This window comes from Pogona vitticeps, chromosome 4 (assembly GCF_051106095.1).
Source record: "Pogona vitticeps strain Pit_001003342236 chromosome 4, PviZW2.1, whole genome shotgun sequence".
Taxonomy (NCBI): Eukaryota; Metazoa; Chordata; class Lepidosauria; order Squamata; family Agamidae; genus Pogona; species Pogona vitticeps.
Window position 1 is genome coordinate 64,731,457 of NC_135786.1, and position 10,554 is coordinate 64,742,010.

Consider the following 10,554-nt stretch of genomic DNA (forward strand, 5'->3'; position numbering starts at 1 on the left):
GAACTATTTCAAGGTTGAATAGATAGCAAAAAAGCTAGGAGAACCTTTTAAAGAATTGTATTGTATTTAGAGCAGGGCTTATTTCAAATCAATTGCAGTCTTTTCTTATTTCAGATTGAGATGTGATATTTAACTCCCCTTCTCTGGATTATTTCTTTCTTCAGGACAGGTGCACTATGCACAAATGCAATACAGTTCTGCTCCAAATAGCAACATCAAGGTGTGTGATACTAGAAAACTTTGTTTTAAGATATGATACTGTAATACTGATCTGTAAGGCATCAAACAAATCACCTGCTTACAACTGTATGTCAGATTCTTCTCATTTACTTGGGGAACAGGGGAAGAAGAAAGTGAAGGCAGTTGCTTTCCTCTAATATCTTCTACATGTTCACTCTGAAATATAATGTCATCCTGTTAAATTCCAAATAAAAGAATTAAACATACATGAATACTGAACTAGGGAGATGATCAAAGCCATACGAAATTCAAGAGATGCAAGTATATTGGCTCTAAATGTCAATGTATTTAAATGCTTCACACAGAGGAAAATGTAGCAGGATGGGAGCCAAGAAACAACAATGTAGTGTAATTCTCCCTAAGCACATGCTCAGAAAATCTTACCATCATAAAGGTTCAAATTGACCTGCCTTGCTCAATTTATTACTATTGTCCTAAGCTTTCTTATTTACAACACAAGGGGTTTATGAAGAAAGGTGGGATTAGAAAATCCTGAGTGACTGGATATTTATTTCTTGCTTAAAATTGCTTGTTAGTGTTCACATTTTCCTCCTCCACAGAAGTTGAAGTTTAACAGATGCAGAGTTCTGAAACAATAACTGAAAAATAACTACTTCCACAACAGGCACCATTTAAAAGGACTTTTTTGCCATCTTCGAATTACAAAGCAAATATGAGTACAGGCAAACTTGTCACACAATGTGATTCTATCAAATCTGTACCTATTCTTACCATTTCATTTTGGAGTGTTTCTATAGTTTTCTTATGTTCTTCAATTGCTGCCTGCATCGTCTCAACATCATGATGAACACTGGTTACAGTGCTACCTATCGTGGCAACACTCTGGAGGAAAAACACATTAGTAATAATATTGTAATACTCACTGATGGACTAAATACTTGAGATTCAAATGCATTAATTCTAAAGAAGAGCTGTATGCATTAAACAGAAAAGGCACCTAAACAACTTATATCTATGTAAAAATTTTGTTGATAGTCAGACATTCTATTAACCAGTGCTAAACACACATATAGAATACAATAATCAGAAGCAACTGAGGATTACTTCCAAGGACACTGTTTCCTACACAGATACCACCAGAGCATAAGAAAAGAAGCTATACTCTGTGTGCACACAATTACATATAAGAAGTTCAAACAACTTGTATAGCTACAGTTAATTGCATTTTCACTCTGAATGCAAATATGAAAGCAAGATGTGTTACAGTTTCCTTTAAGGAACAACACCTGAAGGCCACTAAAGAAAGAGATTTTAGAGTTGCAAACTTGGCAATACTGTTTGTTCAACTGGGAAGGCCGGAAGGTACTTTATAGGCTGGATTATACACTCCCACACATACATACACCTTCTGAGTTTTCTTCATTTCCTTCAATACAGTGAGAAGTGTATGCCAAAGAAGAGCAGGTTACTGGATATAAATGCTTACATTAATTTTACCCAAAGCAAACAAACCAATAAAGATTTTGATATTGATGCTGCCTTCCTAGAAAGATTACAGATACAGTTTTAGGAAGGGGGGAAAGTATGAAATCTTAGAAACATAAATACCTCATTGGGAGCCAGGAACTGGCTTCTAGGAAGATCAGCATAAATCCATTTTGGCTGCTATCCAAGCCATATTGCCATTTAACTTCACTACTTAGAACCTTGCGCCTTCAGATGTTCTTGGACTGCAACTCCCAGAAATCCTAGACAGGACAGCTAGTGCTGAAGGCTTCTGAGAATTTTAGTCCAAGAACATGGTTGGGAAACACTTACCTAAAACATGGGAGAACTATAGCAAACACATCCAATAAATCCAACCACTTGCTTGCAAGTTCTGACACTGCAATGTAATTGAGCCAAGCACTACCTGCATATACACTTTAAAATGGTTTACGATACTGTAGAAGGCAGCATTTTTCAGGGGCTATTCCCATTAAATGGGAAGCATCTTTTCAAGTTTTAGCAAGTGCAAACTTACACATCCTGATACATTTCAGAATACAGTTGAAGGGTGCAGTAAAAATATTTTACAGAAATAAATATTGTTTGCAAACAGAATGAGTCATGAAAAGTAGTGATAAGTATATCTAAAAACATCTAAATGGTAGAAACATATAAAGTTATGACTTTAGATAAGACATTCAATGTGGTACATACTTTCTGAAGATCTTCCACTGTAACAGGAAGGTTAATCAAATCAGAAGCAGATTTAATGTTCGCTTTCAGATGATTTACTGCCCCCATCAGCAAAGATATCTGAAACCCAAAACAAGCAAATGCATTAATGAACAGGGTCATAGCTTATTTTATATGTCTTCATTCTTAGGAGACATTCCAGATAAATAACTGGAATGCAAATAAGACAACTCATATTAAGTAACATCTAAAATGACACAAACAAAACATCTTTAGCCAATACACAAACTTTTCTTTAATATTTTTGATTTTTTTTGAGCTAGCAATAATTTGTGTGAAATTTCTCTATCCCTTGGGATCTTTCTCTCCATGGTAAAAATCTGATCTTAGTCTATCTGCAGATTCACAGAAAATCATACATAGTCATGTCTTGCTATAGGTAAAAACTGGCAGCTTTTTTAATGCTAAAGATTTTCAACAGCTATCATTAGATATTGCACATATTTCAACCACAGAAATGCATTAAGTATGCAAAAAAAATCAATACATTCACTCTTCCTGTATCATGCAGCTTTTAGAGACATGTCATCCTTAACAAGTTTAAGCACATCTCCATCTGAATTTAGCAGCAACAACAAAAATATACTACTGACACACCTGCCTATGATAACCCACACAAATTAAATACAAAGAAAATTCAATATGTTCTATAGCTTACTCTAGTGATGGGATATTCTATTTGTCTCCTGGGGGAGACAAAAATGAACATCACCACCACAGATGGCTGGGCCGATTGGACCCTCTCCCCAGAACCGGGCTGTCTGGATGGCCCAGTTCTGGGGAGAAGGGTCCAATCAGACCAGCTACCTGTGTTGACGGTATTTATTTTTGTCTCTGTGGGAGAGAAATATGAATATCCCATCTCTACTTTACTGCAGTACAGATAAGTCATCATATTTGTCTAAGCTACAATTTGTTAGATATACAAAATGTAGGTTTATCAGAGAAAAGAATTTGCTTCCAATTAATCAGAAAAGTTCAGAACAAGTGAAAAGTACAGCTTCTACAACTAGCACACCATTATGCGGGCTGGCAAACAGAAATCTTCCTTTAGTGGGACAGCTACTATAGTCTCCTCATCCATCCCACAGGAGGAGGAATAGAAAGGGAAAAGAAAATAATCCATCTCAATGGCCACGAACATACAGTATTAACATAAGGGTCTTTGATTTTGGGGCCATGGGCTACATTTTCTGGCAGATGGCCTGTTGGCAGTGATAGATTGCACCTCACAAGGACTTGGAAGAATATATTTGGCCACAGCATGAAAAACTTCATCAGGAGAACTTTAAATTGAAGTGGAAGGGGGAGGGAGATGCAAACTGAGAGGTAAAGATTGATGAAGGCTTATGCATAATAACAGGAACAGAGCAAATAGCTCTAGTGAGGCCCAATAATAGGCTTCATTAGAATGTATGAAGGAAAGAGGACCATAAACCACACAGTCTCTGGTATCTATATATAATTGGACACCACACTTCAAGAAGAAAGCCAATAAACTGAAACAAATTTAGAGGAGGGCAACAAGGATGATCAGGGGACGAAACAAAGCCCTATGTGGAAAGACTGAAAGAATTGAGTATGTTTAGCCTTAAGAAAAGAAGTCTGAGGAGGTGATATAATAGCACTCTTCAAATACTTGAAAGGTTCACACAGAGGTGCAGGATCTGTTCTTGGCCATCCTAGAGTGCAGGACACATAATAATAGGCTCAAGTTACAGGAAGCTGTATTTCAGCTGAAAATCAGGAAAAAACTTTGAAACTGTTAAAGCAGTATGGGACCAATGGGACCAATTACCTCAGGAGGTGGTGAACGCTCCAACACTGGAGACATTTAAGAGAAGACTAGACAACCATCACCACATATACTTTCTTTTGGATTCCTGCATTGAGCAGGTTGGACTTGCTGACCTTATAGGCCCCTCCATTACTCTATGATCCCATACTTGTGTTGAGTTAATGATACCACTGCAACAGCAAAATATCACAAATTTATGTCCTTGATTACTATTTCTCATGGGATTCCTAACTGCACCCAACTCAGAATCCAAGCCAGTTCTCACGCAATTTGAATGTAAGGAGAATCAGATGAGGAACTAATTAGTGGGGATCTACTGCTAATAATAATTACATGTCATCAAGTCAATTCTGACTTATGGTGACCCTTCCCAGGGTTTTCTAGGTAGAGAGTACTCAGAACTTATTTACTGCTACCTTCTTCTGGGGATGCCCTCTGATTGTGTACTTGCCCAATATCCAACTCACTGAGCTTATCCCAAAGACATAATTTCCCCAATGCTGGCATAAGTTACACAAGTACGATTTGGCCAACATGTTTTAAACATGAGGATTCTACTCTAGGAACTTGAGTTGCCTAATGCAAGCAATTTGCTCCCCATTGTGACACTTCAAATAATCTCGTCTCAGACTTTGCATAAAAATATTGAAGATGATCTTCCATCTCCCAGAATATACCTTTTGTTTTGCTTAACTGGAAATCTGTTCTTATAAAAACAGTTCAATAGCCTCAGAAAGCACTTTCACTGACATTTTGCAATAGGTAAATATTGAGTCTAAATCATTGTTCTGTCAAATGTCAGACTACTTGGAAATGAAAAGCCTTAATCAACTGGCAACCCTATAGTTTATGCAAGTTGCATAGCTACCATTTGCTAAGATAAAGTGAACAGAAGAGTCAACAATTGCATATCAAGATAAGATTTACTGAAGGCACCACAATGTTATGACTTAAGAAAGCTGTATAAGGTTCCTACATCTGGTGTCTGATAACATAAAATATATAGAAAATCTCCCAATCTGCTCTCATAGAAAGTTCTGTATAATTATGAAGTGCACCCACACTAACTTTAAATGCAACTAGCTGTTCTTGATGAACAAATTGTTTTGATTCAAGATGAAGGAGAGCAGTAAGGCAATCTTCAGAACAATTCCAAGCACAATTCACTGATAATACCACAAAATCCTTTTCAGCTCACAAAAACAGTTTATATTTTTGAGCAAGCAATTAATTCATTTAAAGTTTATTGCAGCCAAATTACCCACACAAACAACAATCAATTAGCAGTAGACATTCTAAATCTTTATACAAGCAACAAGAAACACACATGATGTGGAAGTGCTCCACTTTCACATACAGTCCTTTTAAGACAATCTATAACTACAAAACAAGCACCCAATACTCAAGTATCACATTTGTGTGACATTCGATGTGGCTTCAGAAGAGTTATCAGCAAATTATAATCATAGGGCGATATGCCAACAACTTGGCTGGTTTTGCTGCCCCCAGCCCTCTTCCAGCTGCCTTTTTCTAGCCCCCCTCCCACAAAATGGAGGGGATCTCCAGCTTATGGAAGTTTCTAGGGATAGTAATTAAATTTAAATTGCTCACAGTCCCTCAGCCCCACCTTTAACTCACTAGCATACCACTTTTTCAAAGTAGAAGACTGGACTTCTAGCTACTTTTGATTTCACTTTCTACCTTTTTTTTGCATTTGTCAGTCTATTATATTCCCAGAGGGTCCTTGGGATAGAAAACTGGATTGTGTACTGGCCAGATTGTCCACCTCTCTATTAGAAGCATATACTTTATTCATGTTCTCCTTATTATTTCTTTAGAAACCACAGTTGTGAAGATGAACATATTAGACAAATATTCATTTATTTTGCGACAACAAATGAACAAAGAGAAAGGTGGAACAAAGTATCAATAAGGAGTTAGCTACAGTTCCACAGAGACCCACTTCTAGCATTATGTCTTAAAATCTATTTGGTAAAACAAGATTGATTTTGTGTACTTAGCAATATTCATGCACAAGTTTACTATTAATAGCAACTGACTGCTTTAAGTACAACTTTCCTTGAATATATGCTTGATCATTTTACCTGTTTGCTTATTTCAGTGATGTTTACCCAAATTTTATTCAGTCCCATTTCTCCATCCTTAATTTTTTCCAGTTCCTTTTCTTTATTAAGCATATCTTCAGTCAATTGAGGAATTTCTTGAAATGAGGATTTTTGATTAGACTCCACTGAAAAAGAAAATGTGAAGCCAAACTTAGCCAATAATAATAAGATTTGAAACTGTATGTAGAGTATTGCCTTCTCCCACTTAAAGATATCTACATTGTTTTCATAAATTCCACTGATTTTACTAAAATTTTCAAAGTGTGATTTAGGCATCCTTCAGTCTCAAGAAACTATGGTAACGTGCTCTGTATGGAGGACTTGGAACAGTGTCTAGTGTGGCTGAGAAGGCCAATTCAAAAGTGACAATTCCTTCCACACTGAAACAAATACAATCTTTCCCCTGTCCAGTTCCCTGATTTTGCTTGTTCCGGGACTGTCTCTTTGCCTTGGCCTGCTGGACACGTGTCTCTTCAAAATGGGAGAGGCCATGATGCAGCGCCTGCCTCCAGGGTGAATGGTCAGATGTCAAGGTTTCCCATCTGTTGAGGTCCATTCCTAAAGCCTTCAGATCGCTTGCAGATATCCCACTTGCAGATATCCTTGTATCACAGCTGTGATTTCCCTGCACTAATTCTCTATACAGGACTGCAATTTTCTGCTGTCACTCATTATAAAGAAGACAAATGCTTAGGATCAGTACTTACTGGTTCGTAACCTTTCCTTTAACTCATCTAGGTCTTCCTTGAGAGCAATCTGCATCCACACCAAGCCGACACAAGCTACTACACAAGCAGCCAGAATTACAAAAGCACATAATGGATAGCAGAGTTTGCAACATCGCAGGTAGTCACCCCTAAAAATAATAAAAATAAGTCATTCTTCATTTGCCAACTTTTAACTTGCAAGTACCACATAAAACTAGCACTTAATTAAATTCAAAATGAAATTAAATGTTATTCTCTCACTGTGAAACCTGGCAGATGCAAAGCAACTCCTAAAAATTTTACAACTATGCTCCAAGAAAGAGTATAGTCAGAAGCATTCAACATTATCACTGAGTTTTCATATATTTCCAAACATTTTTTGTGTTATAGTTACATTGGACATGTGTGCTGGTCAGTGTTCATAATAAAGCTTATTCATTCATTCATTCATTCATTCAAACAATTGTGTTTACAGTTTTTCTCTCAATAGCAAGTATGTATTCAATACATGTTAACTTCTTACTTTTTGAAGTAGTTTGCATTTAGGGAACAAAGAAGCAATGCAGATAAATAAGGCTTGTCAAATTAGACAAATTAAGGTTACCTGGAATCACTGTAACAATGAGAAGACTCATACCATAATACCCAGATGAATTTTGATACAACTGTCAGGTTTCATTCTGGAATTAACCTTTAATTGAGATAAAATGCTAGCTGTGATGAACACAGGCTTCTGGTTTTTCCCTAGAGGTCTACAAATTTCTATAGGGCTCTTAGGGTATGTGACCAATTGTGCAATCAAACTGTGCTATTGTCATTGCCTAGACAGCACATTTACAACAGTGTAATGTTACACTACACCCAGACAAACAAAATTGTGGCCATAGTATCTTAAATCTAGCTTTCTATATTCTCTGAATGATGTAATATTCGTTCTTAAATCCTAGCCTCTGCACACTTCTAAATTTTCTTCAAGGAGCTCTCTACAAAACTTAAAAACACTGACTGGATAATTTTTAATAACCTGATGAAGGTAACATGTGGCTATACAGAATTTCTTCAGCTGGAAGTCTTGTAGACTTAACCAGAACAGCAAGTGGTGAAGGATGCGGGGAACTGTAGTCTGGACGGTCAAAGCTGGCCACTCCACTGTATAGCCCCACTCCAATGATGTCCTAGATGTTTCAAAGAAGGTAGAAATTGCCTCTTCCACATCATTTTAATCCACATATATTGTGACTGAACACAGGTTAGAAACACCAGTACTATAATTGCATTCGTCAAATTGACAATCTTCATGAGTTATCTACTAAATTAGACATGTTACAGTATTATCTTCAAATACTAACAAGACTATGTATACAAAACTACACATTTATATATTAGAAGTACTTTGGTTTTGCAAAGCCTAAAAAAATTCCCTCATCTTAAAAAAGCAAACACTAATTAATGCTCAATTAATTAATCAAGTTACTTATAGTTAACTTTAGGAACCCATCTTATCAAGGATTCCGTCTTTTAGAAATGTGCTTGGCCAGAATTCAGAATAATTTGTTTCAATCAAGCCTATCTCAAATTGACATAAAGTCCAGTTCACCAGAGTGCTGCCTTAGGTGGCAGATATTTACATTCAGGCTTGGGTACTTGGCAAATGTGGGGCAACTGAAATACAGAACGTGCATCTATCATTAAGTTAACCGTTATTATCAAACAGGAATCCTAGCACAGATATGCAGACTAATCTTTGAACCGCAGAACTTGAAGGGAGCCTATGGATTATCGAGTCCAGCCCGTGTCAATGAGTCCTCGTGGGGAATTGAACTCCTAACCTCTGACTCCACAGCCAGAGTCCTAAACCAAACATAGACAACAAGACTCAGAAAAAATGACACTAACAGTCAGAGTGCAATATTATGGTTAGGACACATGCAACAGCAGGACAAGTTATACCAGAAAACACACCCAGTGTGTTCACCTGTCAATGCTGACTGACCCTCCCAGAAAGACAAAACCCAAATATGTGCTGTGCATCTGTAACAGACCTAACAACTCACAAAGGCACCTTCCTGCTACAGTTTTTCCACTTCTGCTTCCTTAACTATAGCACCAGTCCTGTCTGGGTCAGGTCCATTGTCCATCCCACACCCACCTGCCTCTCAGCTGCCCTGCAGCTTTCCCCACCGGGTACCTATTACCATCTCCAGGACTACAACTTTCATCACCCCAGCCACCAGTGTTGTCTGGAGTCGTGTTGTAGACAAAAAAAAAAAAAGGCATGGAGGGCACCAGGACATGAGAGATTGCTATCTTATAAACACAATGCCATGCAAACACTTGTATGCGTACTAGGAATCGGACCCCTTCCCTCAGGGGCCCCCTCATATCCCATCCGTCTCAGACCCGCAAGCGACCCTCGGAAACGCTTTTCTCACTCATGATAAACCCCTGCTTGAAAACGAACGACGACCCCGCCAGTGCGAGGGGCCCTCCTCGCCCTCTGCTCTTCTGGCCTTTGGCCTCGACGTAACTTCGTGGACGGCGCCCAGCGAGCGCTTCGCCCAGCCCCAGCGAGCCAACCCCCCCCCCGGCTTCCTCGGCGAACACACACACACACATGCCCCGCGCCCCGGTTTCCTCTCCCGGGCCTCACTTCGAAAAGCGGGAGCGGGTGCCTGACAAGCCAAAGGCGTTCCCGTAACCCAAGTCCGAGGAGCTGCTGCTGCTGCTGCTCTCGGCGGACTCGGTGCGGAGAAGCCGGTGGCCCGAGGCGGAGCCTTTCCTCGGATGCCTCTTTTTGCGCGACCCCCCGCCGCCACCGCCGCCGCCGCCGCCGCTCCCCCGGTCGCCGCTCCCGCCGCCCAGGCCGATGAGGGCGTTGAGCTCCTTTCGCTTCTTCATCCTCTTCTGTTGCTGGGTCCGGGCAGGATTCGGGGCGGCCGAGCCCCGCGACGCGGGAGGGGCTCCTAACTCCGGGCCCCGGCTCGCCAGCTTCGGCGTTTCGGGGCTTCAGCGTCAGCCCTGGGGTCTCAACTCGGCCGGCCAGACACTCTCAGGCGCCGGTGGGGCCGTCGTTGCTGCTTCCTACCGGCCGCGACACTTGCCACAGCTGCCCGAGCCATGACAGCTATGGGAACATCGCTTCCTCTTGCCCTCAGCGCCCTCCGACCAACGTAGGCCGCTGTCATTGGCTGGCGACATAGAGGAAACCGGCTAGACGGCTTTTTTTGCCCTTACGCGGTTGGCTGTGGCCTACGAGTATCGACCACTGCTATAGGATAAAAAAAGCACTACTCTCACCCCCCCGCATCCCCCCACCTTCTCCCTTAAAGACACCGACACTTTATTTTCAATTGGCTGCCGGCTCGTGTGTTGGTGGATCTTTCTGTTCCGGCGCGTAGCCCGGTCGCGGAAAAAACATTAAAGGGCCAGGGTGCCTTCCTAGGCCATGATGGAGAGTGTTGTCGTTTTGTCGTTCAGTCGT

At 40.2% G+C, this 10,554-nt stretch overlaps 1 protein-coding gene across 1 annotated transcript in view; it reads right to left on the reverse strand.

Annotated features, from left to right (window-relative positions):
* The window catches only part of EFCAB14 (EF-hand calcium binding domain 14), a 26,532-nt gene extending 16,408 nt beyond the window's left edge, over positions 1–10,124 (reverse strand). Inside the window, exons 1-6 of the mRNA XM_072997596.2 lie at positions 9,724–10,124; positions 7,074–7,222; positions 6,346–6,491; positions 2,404–2,502; positions 973–1,083; positions 295–396 (exon numbers count right to left, since the gene is read on the reverse strand). Coding sequence (XP_072853697.2) covers positions 295–396; positions 973–1,083; positions 2,404–2,502; positions 6,346–6,491; positions 7,074–7,222; positions 9,724–9,971 — 855 coding nt within the window. The 5' untranslated portion in view covers positions 9,972–10,124. The remainder of the gene's footprint in view (positions 1–294; positions 397–972; positions 1,084–2,403; positions 2,503–6,345; positions 6,492–7,073; positions 7,223–9,723) is intronic.
* Positions 10,125–10,554: the final 430 nt, after the last annotated feature.